General features: G+C 43.5%; 1 protein-coding gene across 1 annotated transcript; it reads left to right on the plus strand.

The window, feature by feature from the left end:
- The first annotated feature begins 373 nt into the window (after positions 1–373).
- On the plus strand, positions 374–19,140 carry CNMD (chondromodulin). Its single transcript, XM_075918937.1, has 7 exons — positions 374–528; positions 799–939; positions 7,241–7,381; positions 9,195–9,308; positions 12,084–12,237; positions 13,436–13,644; positions 18,465–19,140. The coding sequence occupies exons 1-7, from the start codon at positions 454–456 to the stop codon at positions 18,678–18,680; spliced, it is 1,050 nt and encodes a 349-aa protein (XP_075775052.1). The 5' UTR covers positions 374–453; the 3' UTR covers positions 18,681–19,140.
- Positions 19,141–22,791: the final 3,651 nt, after the last annotated feature.

Consider the following 22,791-nt stretch of genomic DNA (forward strand, 5'->3'; position numbering starts at 1 on the left):
GTTCCCATGTCCCTTAATCCCAGCGCTGAGGGAATGGACACAGCCTGGGCAGGGTGAGGCTACCTCGGGCAGTTCAAGGAGCCCCACAAAGTTGTGGACCCGCAAGGTGTCTCCCCTGCTCAGGAGCCCGAGCCCAAGCCACCGCAAGTGACAGGGCCAGCGCCAGGCCTACGCAGACTAAGCAATTGCTTAGTCCCCCCTCCCCAGCCGCTCCTGGGGCCCTCTATGACTAGGAGCTGTCGCGTGGGGATCTGACATAGCCTAGGGCCCCAGGGGAGCGCGGCACTGGAGCCCCGGCCAGCGCTGAGGAGTGCCGGGAGTGTGAGTGAAGGGGACCATTGTATCCCGCTCCTGGCGCCCCGGCGGGGCGGGGAGGGGCTGCGGGCTCCACGCCTCGCCCGGCCTCTCCCGCGGGGGCGCAGGAGCTCCGGGCTCAGACGTGCGCGGGCAGCCATGGCCGAGAGCTCGGAGAAGGAGCCGCTCGCCCTGGCGGGGCCGGAGGACACGGAGTTCAGCCTGCTGCCGCCGGTAGGTACCGCTCGCGGCGCGGCGGCAGGGAGAGTGGCGGGCTGCAACCCGGCGCGGGGGGTGGCGAGGTCCGGCAGGGGCGAGACCCGCCAGGCGCCAGCGGGGAGGAGGGGGGGGGGGAGGTTGCTGCTTTGCGCGCTCACCGACCCACCCAGTCACTCCCAGGCTTGCCTGCTCTCCCGGACCGGGCTTCGCGGCAGTGGCGTGGGGGCCGGGAGAGTTGGCAACCCTGCGGGGCTCTGGGCTGCCTGTCCCCCTGCTGTGCTGCAGGCCTACACGGCGGTGCCGCTGAAACCCGCCGGCCCGGGGCGGCTGCTGAAGATCGGAGCCGGGGTGCTCGTCGCCGGAGCCCTGCTGCTGCTCTGCGGGGCCATCGGAGCCTTCTACTTCTGGAAGGCCAGCGAGCGGCACGTGAGTGGGCGCGGGCCGCGGGCGGGATGGCGCAGCGGGAGGCAGAGCCGCGAGCACGTTTCTTCGCTGGGGGCCCCCGGGCTGCGCGGGGCTCCGAGGGACCCGCTGGCTGCACGGCTGGGAAAAGCGCCCCCCCCCCCCCCCCCGCAGCAGGCAGCAGGTGGAGTGGGTGTGGGAGGAGGGCGCGGGTGCCTGGGTGCGTAGCGCCCTGTGCAGCCCTAGCGGTCTCAAGGCGCTGCGCTGAAAGCGCTGCTCAAGGACCAAAATGCAGGACAATGTAGCACTTTAAAGACTAACAAGATGGTTTATTAGATGATGAGCTTTCGTGGGCCAGACCCACTTCCTCAGATCAAATAGTGGAAGAAGGTAGTCACAACCATATATACCAAAGGATACAATTTAAAAAATGAACAAATATGAAGAGGACAAATCACATTGCAGAACAGAAGGAGGATGGGGGGGGAGGGGGAGGAAGGAAGGTAAGTGTCTGTGAATTGCTGATATTAAAGGTAGGGAGAGTGGTTTGTCCTTTTCATATTTGTTCATTTTTTTTAATTGTATCCTTTGGTATATATGGTTGTGACTATTTTCTTCCACTATTTGATCTGAGGAAGTGGGTCTGGCCCACGAAAGCTCATCATCTAATAAACCATCTTGTTAGTCTTTAAAGTGCTACATTGTCCTGCATTTTGCTTCAACTACCCCAGACTAACAAGGCTACATTTCTATCACTATTCCTCAAGGACCAGTCTGTGGAGTGGCTCTGGTCCCGGAGAGCTCCCTGACGGAGTTCAGGAAGGCAGCAGCAAGCTGGTCCCTGCTCTCGAAACGGTTGGGAAACTGGCCTGATTAAAGAGAGAGAGGGGCGGGGGAGCGGCTGCCGGCTGGGCCGGGCCCTTGCTCACTTGCTCAGGTTGAGAGTTAAGATCCAGAAAGCTTAGCTACAAAAGGCGATTAGAGTGCTAAACGAGCCATCTTCCCCCCCGCCCCACACACACACACATTCAGACTGCCATAGGCCACTGGTGCCCGTGGCTGGGGAGGAGGGGACGTAGGGAGGGCCATCTAGAGGGTGAATGTTCAGAAATGGGTGAGGTAGAAAATCTAGAGGAACAACACTCAGGGGAAAGATCAGTCTTGGAGTAGTGAAAACTGGATCATCTACAGCTAGCGGTGACTGGAAGGGGAGGAGAGGCAGAGGCTACTGGCCACATTACATCCTCCCTCCAACTAGGGGAAGGACTGGGAATGGGACAATCTCCCTCTGTCCCGTCCCGCCTCTCCCTGCCCTTCCTCCACCCTCTCCCCACTTCTTCCCTGCTTTTGCTCCACCCCTGCTTCCCTTCTTCCCCAGCCAAGGCGGCCTGGGGACTAATGGGGCTAGTACGTAGGGTTGCCATATGGTTTCAACAAAAATACCAGACACACTTGACATTACATCACAATCTACATTACATCTTATTTAGAAAATACCAGACATTTATATTTTCTCAATTTGTTTCCCGAACAGAAAGCTCAAATACTGGACTGTCTGATTCAAAGCCTGATACCTGGCAGCCCTACTGGCACTGGCAGAAGGGGTCCACTGTCCCTCCCCCCACATTACTGTCAGCAGTGGGGGAAGCAGAGCACGGTGACTTCAGGTGCTTTGCTCCCTTAGCTGCTGCATCCCTCCATTTTCTGCCTAGGAGTGTGGGGGCAGTCCTGTCCTCTCCTCCAGAGCAGGGAGAGCAAAGCAGTTGGGGCCACCTTGCTCTGCTTTCTCTGTTGCTACAGGTGAGTGTGGGGAGGCCAAAGCCCTTCTGTGGGTGCCAGACCCAACCCCACTAATTGTTTGAGAGACACGTGACCCTTTGTGCATCCTCTCTACCCATCACCTACTTCGAGTATTGCTAGCTGGGAAGGCAATAATTAAACAAAGGTAGGCAGGAGATTTCAATTATAACAGTAAACTCATCTGTTTACCAGGCAGGATAGTTGCAGTCTTGTAATAACCTAATGCTGCACTGAAGTTTTTAAATCTGGTTTAAAGTCAAGTATGAGATGAACTAGATGAAACAAACACAATAATTCTGTGCCCAAGTATTTACATTTTGTTTCCAGTAAGCCAATTTTTAAATTAACTGTGTGAATTTAATGAGAATCACAATCACATTGGAAATATTTCTTGATTGGGGGTTGCTAAATTCTGTAAGTAGCATACTCCTCCCCTTTCCCCCAGAATAAAAACTCTTTTCTTTCCTGTCCACTTGGTGTAGCATGGTGGAAGCTGATTTTAGGAATAAATGTAAAGTGAATCCTTGAGTTCACAGAAAAAAGATACATTTACTTTTGCTCAAACATCTTCAGAACATTCACCAATCCTTTCCCAGGAGATTCACATAATGGGCAAATTCTAAGCATCAGGACAAAATGATGGTGAAAGAAATACATTAATTTTACATGCCACATCATCTAAATGCTGATTGCAGATCGTACTTTGACACTTAAATATGTGGTGCAATGTGCTATTTAATCTATTTGTAGGTTTGATTAAAGACCAACATTATTTCACTATTTTCCTGGTAGTTTAAATGTGTACTGAATATGGACACAAGAGCTTGTAGCATATTAGTTGCAAAATTATTTTAAAAATCTTGATAATTTATATTTGAGTGGAGAGAACTTTTCTGAACTTAGGCTACATGACAAAATCCTGTGTCAAAAAGGGTAGCATTGGAAACTGGGGTGGTTAGTTTCAAGAAGCAAACTTTCAAGATGTCGTGATCATCAGACTGATTCCAAATATTATATTTCCTTTATGATTTCAAAGATTTTTAAAATATGAAATGCCAGATTATGTGAATTTTGGTTTCACTTGCTCATCAGTGACAAGAACAATGAATCTCCTTGAATTTACCAAGGAGCCTATTCTGCACTCCTGATTCAGGCAAGACTCCTATTTACTTTGTTAGGAGCTTGTCAGAGTAAGGAATGCAATAGATCCCTTAATTTGTAGGCAAAGTGTTTGTCTGGTGTATATTTTAGCCTGGAGGGAACAACTGTTGACATTTAATTATTTTTGTAAAGACAATTTATAGCAAACCCAAAAGCTAGAGAGAGAAGAAAGAAGTTACATAGTAACAAGACAGGCAGCTTCCGGACACAATGTAAGATCCATTTACTTTTCCAGGCTCTTGAAAAGGGAAAGGGGCATGAATAGGAAGACTGGCCAAAGAGTGGCTAAAGTATTAATAGTTGAGGTTGTGCTGGTATTTCTGATAAATAGCTAGTAGATTGATTATAGGACAGTCTCTCATCTTGGCCTATTTAGTTTTGTAACACTTGCATTATTTTAGCAAATATTTGCTTTTCGATCAAATAGATGCATTAAAAGTATCTTATTAGTAAATGGGTTTCTGTTCCCTCACCTAAGATTCTTTTCCCATGTCAGGAAGCTGATAGTAATGTCATCACTTAAGAACTGAATCTTTAAAAAAAACAATTCAAGCATATTCTAATTAATACAGAAACAGATAAAATGTCAACCTTAAGCTGCACAATCAAACCAAGTTGAGAAGATTGGGGCATTAAGAGCTATAATTCCAGACTGCCCTCAGACTCAGAAAGCCAATGCTTTGGTGATTCGCATTTGGAAGATTTTCTTTGTCACCATAAGATTTATGATTTTATATATATATATATATATATATATATATATATATATATATATATAAAGAAACCTAGAATTCTACTGCAGTGAATGGGGCTCACAAAAAAGTATTATCTTATACCAGCTCAGTCTATGAGCTGGTATAAGATAATACCAAACTGGGTGGGGTTGCGACTTCTTTGGAGGATAGGGACATAATTCAAAATGACCTTAGCAAGTTAGAGAAATGGTCAGAGGTAAACAGGATGAGGTTTAATAAAGAGAAAAGCAAAGTGCTCCACTTAGGAAGGAACAATCAGTTCCATACATACAAGATGGGAAGCGACTGTCTAGGAAGGAGCATGGCAGAAAGGGATCTAGGGGTCATAGTGGACCACAAGTTGATATGAGTCAACAGTGTGATGCTGTTGCCAAAAAAGCAAATATGATTGTAGGTTGTATCAACAGGTGTGTTGTAAGCAAAACTCGTGAAGTCATTCTGCCTCTCTACTCTGCACTAGTTAGGCCTCAGCTGGAGTACTGTGTCCAGTTCTGGGCGCCACATTTCAAGAAAGATGTGGAGAAATTGGAAAGGGTACAGAGAAGAGCGACAAGAATGATTAAAGGTCTAGAGAACATGACCTATGAAGCCAGGCTTCATGAACTGGGCTTGTTTAGTTTGGAAAAAAGAAGATTAAGGGGGGACATGATAGCGGTTTTCAAATATCTAAAAGGGTGTCACAAGGAGGAAGGAGAAAATTTGTTCCTCTTGGTTTCTGAGGACAGGACAAGGAGTAATGGGCTTAAAGTGCAGCAGGGGAGGTTTAGATTGGATATTAGGAAAAAATTCCTAACTGTCAGGGTGGTCAAATATTGGAATAAATTGCCAAGGGAGGTGGTGGAATCTCCCTCTCTGGAGATATTTAAGAACAGGTTAGATAGACATCTGTCAGGGATGGTGTAGGTGGAGCTTGGTCCTGCCTTGAGGGCGGGGGGCTGGACTCGATGACCTCTTGAGGTCCCTTCCAGTCCTATGATTCTATGATTCTATGATTCTATGTTCCTTGGATATAGAATTAAGTAGGGCTGTCAATTAATATGTGTTAATGCCTGTGATTAACGCAGAGCACAATTAATGCATTAATTTTTTAACGTGTTAATTGTAGGCATTTCTGCAGCACTGGCCCTTTAAAATGCCACCAAGAAGTTTCAAAGGGGCAGCACCTGGGGTCAGCTGTGCGGCACTGCCCCTTTGAAGTGCTGCCCTGGGCTTTCAAAGGGGCAGCACAATGCAGCCTGGCATCAGCTGGGGATTAATCAGCATGTGATTAATCATGATTAAATTTTTTAATTGCGTGATTAATTGTGATTAATTGTTTTAATTGCTTGACAGCCCTAGAATTAAATACTATATATGTATAGACCCAATCTTGCATTCCTCATGCAAGAATTCAGTGGAAGTTTTGGATGCATGAATAATACGGATTGAATCTCTGTTTATAAAGGACAATTACCTTCAGTATCTTAATTTTTTTCCCTATCAAAGAGTTACAAGTAGGAAAAAATTGATTTCTAGGCTATATTGTGGACTTTATTGAAACTTTGTTTATATTCAAACTTTTTAAGAATAAAAGTAAAATTCCTTGTGGTGGTACTGATGACAGTATTGTATAATGAAAAAGAATAACCAAGGGCTGGCAACTGCAAGATATACTGTAGCTTTTCATCATTGCAAAAGGTAGGAGCAAGCATTTTATTTGATACAGTGTGAAAAAAATCTATATGATATTTAAACAAAGCTCACTTTACTAAGAGACAACCACATGCTGCCTGCTGAATTCAAGAGACTCTCTAAGTACCTACACAGTATCAAATGATTTCTCCAAGCAAGAGTGGATCCCCACAAATCAAACTTAGGAGGACAGTGGGTATGACCTCTGGGGGGAAAGAGCTCTTTCTTTTCTTTCCATACAATATGATTTAGACCAGTTCCCAAATCCCATGTAACCCTGGAACCAAATTATTCCACATGCAGTGTGTACGGATGTAAAGCTGTCATTACTGATATTGCCTGAAACCATCATAGTCTGTTTTATGATCTTGACCGCTGGGGTTCCTGTAATAAAAGTGTAAGCATGGATAAAAGCCAGGAACTGAAGATGGACATGACAATCAGATTGGCACTAGGGATGTAAAAGGTTAACAGATTAACTGTTGAGCCTCACCCTTAACAGGTGAGGCTTATCAGTTCTGGTTAACTAATAGGGGCTCGAGCAGCTCCCCACTTGCCCTGGGTAGGGGGCTGCTTGAGCTCCATGGGGCCCACTGGAGCAGTCCCTGTTCAGACTTAGACCCCCGCATTCCCCCGCCAGAGGTTACACGCCAGCTCCCAGGGAGCCAGCTGCAGAGCCCGCAGTGAAGCCTCTCCCGGAGTAGTGCTGGCAGCAGTCCTGCCCCCGCTCCTGGTAAGACTTTGCTGTGGGCTCTGCAGTATAAAGCTTATTTAAGATTTATACTGTGGAGCCCACAGCACATGTAACATGGAGTTTTAGCGGTTACATGGTTAAATTTTTAAACACATTTTTACCTCCTTAATTGGCACTAGACTCGTGCTTGATGTTAACTTGGAAGATACAAAGATGTGTGCTAATGTTTTGTATTTAATTACAGATTTACAATGTTCATTATACTATGAGTATTAATGGAAAAGTACAAGAGGGATCAATGGAAATAGATTCTGGGAACAACCTAGAGACCTTTAAAACTGGAAGCGGAGACGAAGAAGCTATAGAAGTTCACGATTTCCAGATAGTAAGTACATTGACAGGTCTTTCAGATAAGATATTCTCCAGTGTTGAGCTCTGAAGGTTTGTCTACACTGAAGTTACAAACCCACAGCTGGCACCATGCCAGCTGACTTGGCCCTATGAGGCTAGGGTTAAAGTGCTGTTTAGTTGTGGGATAGACCTTCAAGCTGGGGCTGGAGACTAGGCTTTAGGAGCCTGAGAGGTGGGGCTCAAACATCTACACCATAAACAGCTCCTTAGCCTGACCCCTGCAAGCCTGAGTCAGCTTTCACGGGCCAGCCATGGATTTTTAATTGCAGGACAGACATATCCTAAGGGGCCCAGTCCTACACTCATTGAAGTTGATGGCAAAACTCTCATTAACTTCAAAGGGAGCAAGGTTGAGGCCTACATGAGGTAGAAGCAGCATCTAAAACAAAATAAACCACTATCTACAGGTAGCGTTGGTGAGGGAAATATGTGGGTCTTCTTGGCCTTGCTCTTCCCCCCATCTATTGGGTCCATGACTAAGGAGGTAACTGGATTATGATTCTGCACAGACCTGGGAGATCAATGCACACACACACGTGTGATGCATAACCCCCAAATCATCTGACAGCTGCTCTTCAGCCGTTGTAAATCTTGTAGTAACATCAAGTTAACAACATTATTGGCAACTGGATTAAAATGTCTTCACTATTCTACATCTGCACAGAAGTCTCAACTCAGTGGAGAGTCAATGAATTATTCCATTCTTGTATCCTTATGACAACTTATGAACTGCTGGATAAGTGCAGCCAAAACATTCCACCACAGACACCAAGCATGTTGTGCATTAGGCTGATGAATGCGGCAGAAGAAACAAGCAGAAAATATTATAACTGCCTTGAGTTGCTGAGTGCCAGGTGTCAAATATCAGGAAAGCAAATGGACCAAGCACTTGTCATGGTATAGCTCGTGCATAAAAATCTGTTCACCTATTTCCTCTCAAGAACAAAATGGTGGATAGGACAAGACAATTGCTGAGATTGCAGGAGCAGGCTCTCTGCATCTTGTAGGGAGAACCAAACCTATATGTCAGCACAGAAAATGCTACATTTAAATTGGAGGGAGAAGACTTAGGCTTCCCAATCTCAATGAATGGCCTCCAATTTCAATATGTTTGAAATTCAGAGACTTTGTGTCATTTATGTAGCAACTCCGTAATTACAACAACACTGGAATTCTGTCTTGGTTCTCCTTTCATTGTGAACTTGTGTATATAAAAAGTATCACTGTATCAAAAATATCAAAGTTGAATGTCTAAAGTAAGGCACCTACACACATATCTGTGGCACCTACTAGTAAATATGGGACCTGATTTTTCATAGGTAAAGTTCAGAGGTCTGTCTAGACTAGGAAGAAGTTACTAGGATACAGCCCAAGCAGCTAACTTGATTTTAATAATGTTAACCTACATCAATATTTAGATGCTAAATGATGTTTCAAATTATGTTAGCAAACTCCTTTTTTCCTAGTCTAGACAGGCCCTCTCCAGTGGAAGTTGCAGTTGTTCAGCACCTTTGAAATTGGGCCACTTCTTTTGGTGCCTAAATTCAAATTCAAATTTTGCCCTGTTTGTTTAATTTTTTTACAGCTAAAATAGTGATACAACAGAATTTGGGTCAATTTTAGACTTATTTTTAAAAAACATCAAAGAACGTTGTCAGTTCTGATTGTTATTTTTTTAACAAATTCAGTGACTACCTTAATGTTACATGAACACAGTTTATATTGTTTTGTTTTAAACAATTGGATGAAATGTCAATGTCTGTAACCCCAAAAGGACTATTTTGTAGGGCATCACTGGAATTCGTTTTGCTGGAGGAGAGAAATGCTACATTAAAGCACAAGCTAAAGCTCACATCCCTGATGTCAGTACCATGACTAAAGAAAGCCTCTCATTTGATCTGGTAAGGAGCAATTTTTAAAACCTACTTAACCCCACATAAATATGGATTTTAAAGGTCATTTAAATATCAGTATCAAATGAACTTGTACAGGTTGGACCTCCTCAATCTGGCACCCTCGGGACCTAACCAATCCTGGATGAGGGATTTTGTGGGACCAGGGGTAGTCATTTCTGGCCTCCTTGCTGCCAGCCTTCCCCCCCAGCACTGGACCAGCCATAGGCCTTGCTAGTCTCCACCCGTCTTTCCCCCAGGCAGACCTGCTGGGGCGCACTGAGCACCCAAGCTGAGCAGCCACACTGAGGTGTGCCAAGTTCCCGGTCCCACCAGGCAGACCCACTAGGGCGTGCCTGGCTGCCCAGCTGTGGGGATCTAGGCTTCTGGCCCCACTGCCAGCAGCCTACAATCCTGCCCGATCGCAGGGCTCCTAGGCACCAGCCCTCCACTGGGACTCTGATCCTGGAACATTCATGGTGCTGTCAGACCACAGATGTTGCCAGACCAGAGAGTCCTAGTTTACAGAGGTTCAACCTGTAGATCTTATTGACACTGTGGAAGGGAGGAGGGAGTGCTTCTGGGGGTGGGGTACTGCTTGGCACTGCTTCTGCTGTTACTGGAATGGGGGTGCATGAGAGAGAAAGACTGTAAATATCTTACTGGGACACACAGAATAATCATCCCCCCACCAAAATTATCAGGACAGGAAAAAATCATGGTGTACAAAAATTATGGAACCTCTAAAATGAGGATGTTCCAACTCTGCCTTTTTGTTGTACTCTAAAACAGTGTTTCTCTAAGTGGTCCGCGGACCCACTCTGAGAAAGCTGCTACCAGGCCGCTCTGGTTTGTTTACGTACTGGCTCTGTAGCCATAGAGCCTTGCAGCTCCCAGTGGCTACGGTTTGCCATTTGCAGCCAAAGGGAGCTGCATGTGACCTGGGCTGCTGCTTCCTGCGGCTTCCCTTGGCTGCAAATGGTGAACCACAGCCAATGGGAGCCACAAGGCTCTTTGGCTGCAGAGCTGGTAAGTAAACAAACCCGAGTGGCCTGGTAGCAGCTTTCTCAGAATGGGTCCGCATACTACTTTGAGAAACACTGCTCTAGAATATGCTAGAATTACTACTCACTTACTTAAAAAGAAAGACAATTTTCTAGAGCGAACAAGGAAAGTGCCAGAGGTCATATCCAAAGTCCACTGATGTCAATTGGAAAATTTCCAGTGACTTCAGTTGGCTTCAGTTCAGTCCCTAGAGGTAGGCACCAAGCAAGCCTCTATCCACCCTCATTATTTTAAGGATATATGGTCTTCATGGCATAACTGGAATAATTTAATATAATTAAGCACGGGCAATTTCTTTTTATTGAAAAATAAAAGGACACATCATCGATCCAATGTTAAATGTCCACTGTTGAAAAATATTTGCAGTCAGGTTTGCAAAGTTAAGGTTCTAATTTAATATTAACTTGGTCACATTACAGATGTGTGGTATGTTCTGTTCCTGCTTTCTGGGTAATTTTTAAAAGATGTATTAATTTTGCGGTTTCTGTCATAAAACATGCATCAAGTAAGTATATGTGATGTGCAACCCAACACAACTTAATGCTGTTGCTAGAACATTAAACTTTCTTTGCTGTCTAATTTTAAGATTTCTGGTCTAATGCATGTTTGATTGTGACCAACACTGAATATGAAAAGGTCAATTAAAATAACTTTACAGCTATCTAAAGTATATTTGCCCACAAGTTTGAGGTAATTTCATTTAAGATAAACAACTGGATTCTTTTTATCTTCAAAAGTTAGCTCCAGTTAAATTATTTCAGGTGCTGGCAAAAACCCATATGGGAGGCTATAAATGATGTGCTGCTTTCACAGGGTAGTGAATTTAGATGACTCAAGACATTCTACAAAAATCAATAAATACATTAAAGGAACAACTTGGCAAAATAAATTGATCTAGTGAGTAATCAATCCAAATATCAGATAATTATATGGAGGCAATTCAAAAGTTTTACTTCAAAATCATATTGATTTTCTTGATGAACTGGTCTTTTTAAAGATGCTTCATTGCTGCTAAGAAATAGCTAATATGTTTTATGTAAAATAATACTTTGAACTATAAAGAATCAATTGCTGACATTTTCCTATATTACTTTGAAGATATGTACCTAAAACCTGCAAAATACATTTCAAAATGAGGGCTCCTTTAACTTCTGGCTTTTGGTCAATTCAATTGCTATTACTGAACAAGACCTTTAATCTGACCCATCATATTAAATTAAAATTGTAGCTGCATACAGACAAACTTTCATTAACTCTCAGGAATATGACTTGTGTCTATCACAGAAGTATCCTAACATTTATATGAAATCAGAACAATGCAAACAAACATACCTAAAATATTGCGCCAGATTCTTAGCTGGTATAAATCAGTATTGTTCTGCTGACATCAATGGATCTACACCAAAGTACACCAGCTGAGAATCTGGCCTCATGGGCTGACTACTAGCCCCATTACAGATAATGGGGTGAAATCCAGGTTGTTTGGCCATTTATTGCAATGGTGCAGAATTTCACTCAAGATGTTTTTTCCGTTGATTTCCGCAGGACCAAGTTTTGGCTGCATGTGGTTCATAAAACAAAATAGCACCCTTTAGAACAACATTTCATATCAGTTCCAAATGAACTTCTATGTTTGGCTACTAACAGAAAATTACATGTACAGAATACCCAAAACTCTTAAATGAACTAACAATGGATTTTTATGTTGCATACTTATAGGAAGATGAAATTATGCCAGTTAAATTTGATGAAAATTCCCTTATCTGGGTGGCTGCCGACCAGCCTGTAAAAGATAACAGCTTTCTAAGTGCCAAAATTTTAGAGCTTTGTGGAGATCTTCCTATTTTCTGGCTTCGACCAACATACCCAAAAGGTAATTTTTCTTTCACTTACAAAACGCGCTGCCCCAGGGATGGCCCTGGTGGTGCTCTAAGGGTAGAGCTCTCAGCTGTACTTCTCAGCTCGGGCAGCCATAAGTGCACTAGCTCTGCTCAAGCTGAGGTCTAAAAATAGCAGTGTGGCCACTGCAGTATGGGCAGCAGCTCAGACTAGCTGCATGACTATGTAGCCAGGGGCTCAGGCAGGACTGTACTCAGATGGCTGACCCAAGATGTCAGTGACTACACTGCTATATTTAGCATGCTAGTTTGAGCAAAGCTCATGTATGTTCATCTGTCCAAGCCGAGAATTATACCTCTCGGCTGTTTCGTAGACATACCCAGAGGTTTAATACTGAGATACAAAGTACTGATCAGAATTGCACATACAAAATACTGATTAGAAGAGTGAAAGAGGTGTTAATATTGAGTATTTTGGGGATAAATCTTGCTTATATTTTCCATAACAAATGGGAGCCAAATTTGCTTGATCAAAGTTTTCCACTGGCTTTGCACAGGGCCATTATGCATCAAAAGAGTACAGATAGCCCCCGATTTACGAACGAGTTACATACCAAACACTTGGTCATAACTTGATCTGTTTGTAAGTCGGACTCCATTCATTTAAATGTGACCGCGCTGTTCGTAAGCGCGGATCTTGCGTTTGTAACTCGGGGACCGGCTGTAATGCGCTTAATGGGAGGTTGGTTGTAAGTCTGAACGGTCATAAGTTGACAAATTCATAACTCGGGGACCACCGGTACTGTCAAAGTTGGCCACGAGTGTTTTAAATCATTTTTAAAATAAGGGCCTTTGCGGCTGGACAGAAGTGTATATTCTTCCAAATGTTTCTTTTTCTGTCAAAAATGCACATGAACGGCAGGAAGGTGGTTGCTCTGGTTGAGTGCTGGCAGGAGCTGTTAATTTCTTTTAGCATCACTGGCCACTCACTGAGTCAAACCTGTTCTTTTGGAAAAAAGACAAATCTCACATGCATAGAGTGTGAATTATATAGACTGCGTATGAAACAGGTGGAAAGACAAGTAGCTCCCATGTGAAGTCTAATAATCTTTGCAAAACTGCTGTGCAATTCCACTTTCATGAATGTGTAATAATTCTACTTTCATGAATGTCCTTGAATCAATGGAAGAAGGTGTTTAGAAAACCCATGTACTCCTCTGACTGTTTTTTCAGATAACCAAAGAAGGAAGCGAGAAATCAAAAGAAAAATACGTCAGGCTCAATCAAACTTTGATCTGGACCAAAATGAAGCCACTACTCAAGTAGTAAATACCAGGTCACCTACTACCCAGCGTGTTCAGAGACCTGAACACCAGCCTAACACCACTGGTCCCAACGAGCAAGATTCTAGGTCAAACTTTAATCCAGAAAATCCGTATCATGTGAGTACATATATATTTGATCTAGAATCCCCTTTCAAAGCATTTGTAGGTTTGTAACATTTATTAAGTAACTCATGCCTAGCTACCCATTCATTTCAAATGGAATTAACAAATAATTATAGTACCAGTGTGTTGATTTAAACTTTCATTTGGTAGCGCATCCGTTTAAAAATTCCACTCACCAGAAGCAACTAAAATATAGTTTGTTTGGTTTTTGTTATCATTAGTCCCCATAGTATGGAGAATAAAGTAGATATTGTGTTTAGGTTGGCGCATTTAAGATAATTTTGTAAGATTGCTGTAGCGAGGACAATTTAATACAGAAAACTAGAAATCTGATATAGTTACCATAACTACAGCAAATGTACTCTGCCCCAGGCAGACAGCTGACGATGATCATTAACTGATAAAAAGAAAACGATAAAGCTGAGTCAGCTAATCAGAAACCTGCTTAGTCATGAAGTGTGGGGGAGGGGGAGAGTGGAGAGCGAGCGAGCATGAGCATCTTTTGGATAAAATGGATTGTGACTAGCCATACCTACAGTGGGACAAGTTCTGTTGCCACTGACTTTTCCGAGCTCAGAATCAGGCCAAACACGTCTGTCCTGGAAGCTGTGGTTATCAGACATTTCACAGAGCTCTTTCTAACAGTCTGCAGAGTGGAACCCTTCTAAAGCAATGTGGTGAAAGAACTTCAAAGAGGACAAGTCCATGATAGAGTTATTTTCTGTCTGTCTCATATGAAGTGTCCACAGAATGAGTCCCATGGCTGAAAGCCCATCACCGTAGTACAGAACTACTAACTGTATAGTGAGTCACTTCCTCTCTGCTGCACCAGCATCAGACAATTTACTTCATCACTTGGTACAGCAGGGATGAAAGTTATTTTAAGAGAATGTTGCCACAAGATCAATGTCTCCTGCTTTGAAAATAAGTCACAGCTTTGTCCTGACATTTATGTAACAGCAGGTGATCATTATCCCGTGACAGTGTTCTTCTCTCTTGACATTTTTTAATGAGGCTTAAGCTAATCACTCCAAATAAAGTAGAACTAAATTGACTTTATTTCTTATTAACTCAGTTAAGGAGAAGCACCACTGGCTCCAAAAGCAGCACTAAACCCTGCCATTTGAGGAGAGGCGCTAGTTAGGAAATGACAAGCCAAGTAGTGGGAAACCTGAAGTCCACAGGCCACATACAGCTGGTCAAGGTAAGCAGGTAGCAGGCCACTAGACAGGTTGTTTACCTTGCATCTGCAGGTATGGCTGTCCACAGCTCCCATTGGCCACGACTTGCTGTTTCTGGGCAATGGGAACTGCAGGAAGTGGCACAGGCCACAGAGACTTGCTGGCCATCACTTCCTGCAGCGCTAATTGGTCTGGATGCTGGACTGCGGCCAATGAAAGCTGCAGATGGCCCTACCTGCAGATGCAAGGTAAACAACCTGTCTGGAGGCCTGCCAGTGGCTTATTCTAATGAGCTGCATGCAGCCCATGGGCCACAGGTTGCCCACCATTGATATAGGACCTGAGAGGTAAAGCCATTATCCATCTGCAGAGTGGGAGTAGTACACCGGAGCTACGTCTACACTGGCCCCTTTTCCGAAAGGGGCATGCTAATTTTACAGGTCGTAATAGGGAAATCCGCGGGGGATTTAAATATCCCCCGCGGCATTTAAATAAAAATGTCCGCCGCTTTTTTCCGGCTTTTAGAAAAGCCGGAAAAGAGCGTCTACACTGGCCCCGATCCTCCGGAAAAAAAGCCCTTTTCCGGAGATCTCTTATTCCTACTTCAAAGTTAAAAAAGGTTCTACTTCAAAGGTCCTACTTCAAAGTAGGAATAAGAGATCTCCGGAAAAGGGCTTTTTTCCGGAGGATCGGGGCCAGTGTAGACGCTCTTTTCCGGCTTTTCTAAAAGCCGGAAAAAAGCGGCGGACATTTTTATTTAAATGCCGCGGGGGATATTTAAATCCCCCGCGGATTTCCCTATTACGACCTGTAAAATTAGCATGCCCCTTTCGGAAAAGGGGCCAGTGTAGACGTAGCCCGGGTGTAGGGTTCCTGCAGAGCTCTCTCCAAAAGTCTTCCTGCCAGTGGGAACCTTTTTTACCCTAAAAACAGAATAGCTCACCCCAGAGTAACTCACTTAGGCTACCTCTACACTGCACAGTTATTTCGGGATCAGCGATTCCAAAATAGTACGTCTACACTGCAGGGAAGCCTCACAATTAGTCCAAGGCAGGCTTCCCTAATGTAGATGTGCTATCTTGATTTAGAGCCCCAGGAGGAATAACTTAGAATGGCCCTGGTGAGGGGCTATTTCAAAATAGCAGAAGTGAAGAGTCTACACACGCCTTATTTCAAAATAACTTTGCTGTGTAGACACACCCTTAGTGCCCCTTTCTGGGTTTATTAAAGGGCCCTTCAAAACAACCCATCTATTAAAGCATCTGTTCTCATCAGGCATGGGTCTCCCAGGTGGCTCAGGAAATAACAGGACGACACAGATAGCCTTCCGATAAATGACTGATGCAAGCAGTCATCTTTCCAACACAAGGCATCTTTTTATTGATGCAAACAAAAATCCTCAACACAGTAACAAAAATCCCCAACACAATAGGCTAAAGCATCCCATGCCACAAAAACATACATGGTTACAATCACTTAACATGATTGTAAGTGTCTGAGCCCCACTTCAGAATGCCAGTCTTCACAGCTCACTGGCAGCTGACAGGTCTCATCTCCCTCTAGTCTCTGTGTCTTCTCTCTCTCTCCTGCATCTCGGCCTCTACACTCCTCGCATCGTCTCCTCAGCTGTCTGTGTCTCAGATACTCTTTACATACTCTGTTGACAGGCTTGATTGACAGTTTCTACTTTTCTTAATATTTTCCTGTCAGAGATCTGCAGAGTGCATGCCACATAGCAATGTTATTTTTAATGTACCCAGCATCCTTCTCAACAACTGCCTCACCACTGTTTTCGCCGCATATTTCTTAGTGCCACGCAGTGTTCCCTCTAATTTTCCATGTGTGGATTTTTTCTAACCCCGCGAGGAATAAATTTTCTATGCACTGAGAAATGTGAACCACCAATAGAAACAAAAAAACCAGCGGTGGGCACTCTGCTGATCAGAAACATGGCATTTGAATCTCTTCTGAATGGCTGAACAAGCACACAGCTTACAGGGAACACTGGAGCCCTGTGCTGCTGTTTACAGCTAATGGTAGTGAAGTGGTACCTCAGTGATGTGCTTGCCTAACCCAACGTGGAGGCAAGGAGACCAAATGGAGTCCCTCAAGATATCCTCTATCACTTACTCATTTGGTATAGGATCCACTGGAAGATGTTCTCCAACATTTCTGTTAGGCATTGGGAATCTACACCACTGGTTTACCAGACAGATGCATAGTCTTGATGTTAGCTGAGCATTGTCATTCTCCTCTTTTCCCTTCTTTCCTCTCCTGGGGAAGTTTGGCATAACAAATAGGGGGCAACCTTGAGCAAGTTACTCCGCATTCCTGTACCTCAGTTTTCCAGACTCTAAAATGAGGGAAATGCTACTTTACTTCCTTTGTGAAGTACTCAGAGAACAATATATGAAAAGTGCTTTGCAAGAGTGAGGCATTCTTGTTTGATTTGCCCTTGTTCTTCTCCTCTAATCCCATTGATGAAGCACTAGAGCAGAGCTACTCAACATGTGGCTCATAGGCCACATGCAGCCCGTGGCCCGTTTGTTTGCAGCCCGCAGTGCAGTTTGAGTTTATGCCGGGCTCAACACAGCCTGCAGGTGGGAGTCAAAACAAAAAAAAAAAGCCAATATAATGGTCTTCTGTTGATATGTGTTTTAGTAGTTAAATTCCTGGACTGTCATTGCTCATTAAAAGTGCTGTCATATGGGTGGAAACTGGGTAAATATTGCATTTTATTAATATCAGTAGAACTGACTTAAATGGGGCCTGCGTGTTGTGTAGTCTTGCCTGAAGCTTTGTATTCAGGCCAGTCAGTGTGAAAGAAGCTATTTGGATATATATTTGCATGTATATGCAATCACACTTAAGTTGCGGCCCTCAGCATGTGCTGTGAGTATCATTGTGGCCCCTGGGGGCTTCCAAAGTTTAGTTGCCCTACACTAGAGGGAAAGAAAGAATTGGATTCAAAGAACTGAGAACTGTGCCTCCTCTCCTAGAAAACATGGGGCTAAGAATTGTGAGAGGCTAGTCTACCTTGATATCCTCTGCCATTCACTGTGTGGGTAACTCCTTGCCTGCTGGTAAGATGGTGCTATTATGTTAGTTGTCTAGAATCCATTACCAATGGGAAAAGAGGTGGTTAAAGTCAAAGTAAATTTAATCTGAATATGGGGAAAGCCTGCAGTAACAGGCTGTCAAACAGTCCTCTTGGGAAAGAGTTGGAAGTGTCATCGCTTGGGATTTATTTAAAATTAGACTGAATAGAGCATTAGACAATGTAAAGTAGGCCACAATCCCACACGCACAGGATGGATTGGATAACTCAGTTCTTTTCCATTTCTTATTATTGTAACTCAAATCTTACCACTATTAAACTCTCCGTAATTACAGCTTTACAGCAAGAGAGTAAAATAATAATGAAACTCAGACAGCCTGATGTCTGGTTGTGTTTTATATGGGGAGTCCAGTGTAAATGTGGAATGAAGTAGTCGGAAAGCAGGCGTCTGAAAGCTTGACCTTGAAGTCAACAGGAGTTTTGCTATTGACTCCAATGGGACCAGTATTTCACCTGCTGTCTTTCGTGAGGATAATGTGAACTCCATCTTCTCTATTTTGTGTTTTACATTTCAGCAACTTGAAGGCGAAGGGATGACGTTTGACCCAATGCTGGACCATGAAGGCGTGTGCTGTATTGAATGTAGACGGAGCTACACCCAGTGCCAGAGAATTTGTGAACCTCTCATGGGCTATTACCCTTGGCCCTATAACTACCAGGGGTGTCGTTCTGCCTGCAGAATTATTATGCCCTGCAGCTGGTGGGTTGCCCGTATTTTGGGTGTCGTGTGAGATGGAGTCTTCAGATCCTTGAGGAAATAAGCGGGAGCCAGAAAAACTGATAAAAGACTACCGCGAAAGCCCCATTACCGATCTCAGCTTTTAAAAAACTAAGTGTATGTCAATGTATCAAAATGAGGTCAGTCCTTCTAGATGTAAATAAATAAAACCTTTAATTAATATTTCATTAGTTTTACAAATGCAGAGCATAACTTGTATTCTTCTAGCAAACTGTACACTAAAACCTATTGAATGTGGAATTTAAGACTCCCTAAAACAGATTATTAACTGTGCTTATGATTTAGCTGAAGAGTATACACACTTGCTTATAAATTCAAATTCATGAGAGAACCCTCTCTGTTCTGAAATAAATGTGAAAATTTACATCCAATTAGGTGACTAGCTACACTTGCGCTCTTGAGAGTACCTTTCAACCATGTCACTCTCTTAAATAAATCACAAGTTAAGTTGCTCCCTGTTGTTGTTCATACAGAGTTCCCAGATCATTATGAACAGTTATAGACCAATTACAGCATACCTTTCCCACAAAGTTGCCCCAGGGGATGGAGAAATATGCACATTATGTCAGAACCAAAAACAAATGGCAAGAAAAAGGGGCTGCTGAATGGAACGTGCATGGTGAGGAAATGAAAATGCTTTGTACATCAGAACTTCAAAGAAGCCCTCCTGTCACAAATCTTGTATCACTGGTACCACTGTACTGTCTAACAAGTGTCAATGCTATAAGACTATTAGAAGGCAATTACACATAGCCGCAGACCAAATAGCCTCAAGGCACTGTATAATCAGAACTCTCAACAGCCACAATATGTATACATCCTCAGACGATAAACATTGAGGGCAAGGCCGTTTGTGCATTATCCCCTCCCCTCCACCTTCCAGAAGCAGTTTCTCATATGAGTAGTTCCATTGGCTTTACTGGGACCACTTATGCAAATAGCTGCTCACCTCTGAAAATAAAGGACTCACTGTCTAGCCCTCAGTGTTTGCAGGCACTGGGCAGCAATAGGGCTTGCTCCTGCAGGGTGCTAAGCATCTCCCTACTAAAGTTTTGGGAGCTGAGACACTTGCAGGATGGGCAGTGATTTATGATTTTTATTATGCCTTTACTCACAAAGGGGGGTAGGACTCAACAGTCCAAGCAAAGTAGATGGGACCATTCACAAAGTACAATACTCCCTATCATGAAGAAGGGGCACAATCTTGCCCTGAAGTTGATGGCTGAAGTAGTAGTGGTTGCTAATGAACCTATTCTGACATGTAGCTAACCCAGTTCTTACACTGCTTGCTTTGACATACTTGTGGTTCAAAAAAACCCACATGGAATGAAAAATAAGCTACCTACCTAAAAAGCAATGTTAAATGAGGAAGGTTGAATGAGTACAGAATACATTCTATATTTTTGACTACTCCAATGATTACTTTTTACATTAACTCCTCTCCCCTGGCTTAATATGGAGAAAATAGCATTTTTTATTCAAACAAATTCTGTTCTCAAGATGTAACTGAAGATTCTTTCATGGAATTTTAAGGTCTGTGAAATTTGAGGTTGGCTTTTACATCAAGATCTAACCCTGATCTAGTGTGTGTTTTAAAAGTATAGCACACAGGTGTTCTACACTGCTCTAGAGAGTCACAGATGGGCAAGCTGCAGCCACCAGCAAAAATAAGTCCAGGAAGAATTCCACAAACGTTTCCAATTGACACCAAGGCCTCAAAATGGAAACTGTGGGAGATACTATGACACTCTGTACCTCAAGCAGCTCCCTGGAACTCCCTATTCAACACTGTGATAGTATGATGTTTTTGTACAAAGTATGCCTTATAAAGTTGTCATTTTGTAAGTCTTCATCTGTTGAACAATAATAACCCATTGGATTGCATGTACTATCACTGTATGTGATGTTATGCAGTATTGCTATGTGTAACTGTAATATGTTGTGAGGCTGGGAACATCCACAACCTTAGAACAAAGGATTAGCCAATAGCCATCAATAGTCAGGTGGTTATTAATGGCTCATCAATACACAATCCACTATTCCAAAGGCTTCTCAGAGAAGACTGGTACACAATGGAGACTCTACACCCCATCACAGCAAGGATCTTTCTAGTAGCTGGAAGAAGGTATAGAGAGGAAGAGATGTCATCACTTGGCCTCTTCTCCTTCCCCCCACATCTCAACACTTGGGCTAGGTCTACACTATCGTCTTTTTTCAGAAAAAGCTATGCAAATTGCGCTCAGCAATTTGAATAGCTTTTTCCAATTGCTTTTCCAGAAGAGGCTTTTCCGCCATTTGGCCCTGTCTAGATGGGGCCAAATGGCAGAAAAGCCTCCTCTTTCAGAGGAGCCCATATTCCTCATAGAATGAGGTATATAGGGCTCCCCGACAGAGCTTGTTTCCTTTTCCACATGAAAAAGCGGAAGAGCAAACGCGTTCTCTGGATGCAGCGGAGTTTTTCTGGGATACCTCCAATATTCTAGAAAACCCCCGCAGTCTAGACATACCCTTGAAGGAATGTCTGGAAGAAAAAGACTGAATTGGGAAAGAGTGGTCCCAGACTTGGCATATTGAGGAACTGTATCCTGTTTGTGCCATCAGTCAGGTGAAGAAAGCAGTCCAATTCAGCTCAAGCTTAGACTAAAAGTTTAGGATTTAGAAAGCATGTTTTTTTTTCTAACAGTAATTAACTCTGACCTTTATACTTGCCACTTATAATCACTTAAAATCTATCATTCTGTAATAAACTTATTTTAATGTTTTATCCTTACCACTGAGTGGCTGTGTCTAGACTTGCCAGTTTTTCTGGAAAATCAGCCACTTTTCCGGAAAAACTTGCCAGCTGTCTACACTGGCCACTTGAATTTCTGCAAAAGCACTGACGATCTCATGTAAGATTGTCAGTGTTCTTGCAGAAATACTATGCTGCTCCCATTCTGGCAAAAGTCCTTTTGCGCAAAACTTTTGTGCAAAAGGGCCAGTGTAGACAGCTCAGATTTGTTTTCCGCAAAAAAGCCCCGATTGTGAAAATGGCGATCGGGGCTTTTTTGCGGAAAAGCGCGTCTAGATTGGCACGGACGCTTTTCCACAAAAAGTACTTTTGCGGAAAAGCATCCGTGCCAATCTAGACACTCTGTTCCGAAAATGTTTTTAACAGAAAATTTTTCCGTTAAAAGCATTTCTGGAAAATCATGTCAGTCTAGATGTAGCCATTATGTCTACAGTGGTTGGGAAATTTGCTCAGGTTACAAAGGCTGATGCATGTCCTCTCGCCTATGAAGAAGTGATGAACTAAGTAATAACCTTACACTGATCATCATGCTTATGACCAGTATAAGACAATCCAGTGCAATTCTAGGGGAATTGGATGGAGCCTCTCCCGTTACTTCATGAGTGTTTGGCAGATCATTCAGGTAACTCAGTTGGGTTTGTCCCAACCTGTGGATGTTTCTGTAAGTGCAGCACCAGTCAGAGGCTTGTAGCTTGACAACAGCAGCACAATGTGATGAATACAAGTTGGTGGGTTTTGTAAAGCTCTGCACACCCCTATTCCTGGTTGCACAGATACCCTTTAAGATACAACTGTTACCAGGCAATAGAGAGATAGACAGGAAACAACTGTGGATGCAAACTTGGCCCACCATGTAAGAAAATCAAGTTTCCCCACAAAGTTTTCCAGACATCCAAGGAAGACAGATGATTCTCGCTGAGAATTCAATACTCAGAAACAAAAAAACATTCTGCAAGGGACAGGCAGACAACGGGACAGTACGCTGCCATCCTGGAGCCATGCTAAGATTAGATATGATTTTGGAGTCAACAAGAAGGATTGGTTCACATCAGCACTAATGACACTGTGTTGCGTGGTATCTTGTAGATAATAGATGGTTTTGGGGTCTCGGGTGTCAAAGAACAATCTCTGAAATCCTTCCCCAGTCCTACTAACAGAAAAAGACACACGATGCTGGAAATAAACCAGTGTGTAGGTAAGTGGAGTAACGTATGTGGTTTCATGGAACACCTTCTATGAGGAGAGCAAGCAGTATAGTTTGGATGACCTCCACCTCAATATAAGGGGTCCAATCTTCTCAGCGACAGGCTGA

Source organism: Pelodiscus sinensis, chromosome 1 (assembly GCF_049634645.1).
Source record: "Pelodiscus sinensis isolate JC-2024 chromosome 1, ASM4963464v1, whole genome shotgun sequence".
Lineage (NCBI taxonomy): Eukaryota > Metazoa > Chordata > Testudines > Trionychidae > Pelodiscus > Pelodiscus sinensis.

Excerpts from the sequence above, each read along its gene's own strand:
- CNMD (XM_075918937.1), top strand. The coding sequence starts at position 454 with ATGGCCGAGAGCTCGGAGAAGGAGCCGCTCGCCCTGGCGGGGCCGGAG. Across the intron at positions 529-798 it reads AGTTCAGCCTGCTGCCGCCG|GCCTACACGGCGGTGCCGCT; the intron begins GTAGGTACCGCT and ends GCTGTGCTGCAG. Across the intron at positions 940-7,240 it reads GGAAGGCCAGCGAGCGGCAC|ATTTACAATGTTCATTATAC; the intron begins GTGAGTGGGCGC and ends ATTTAATTACAG.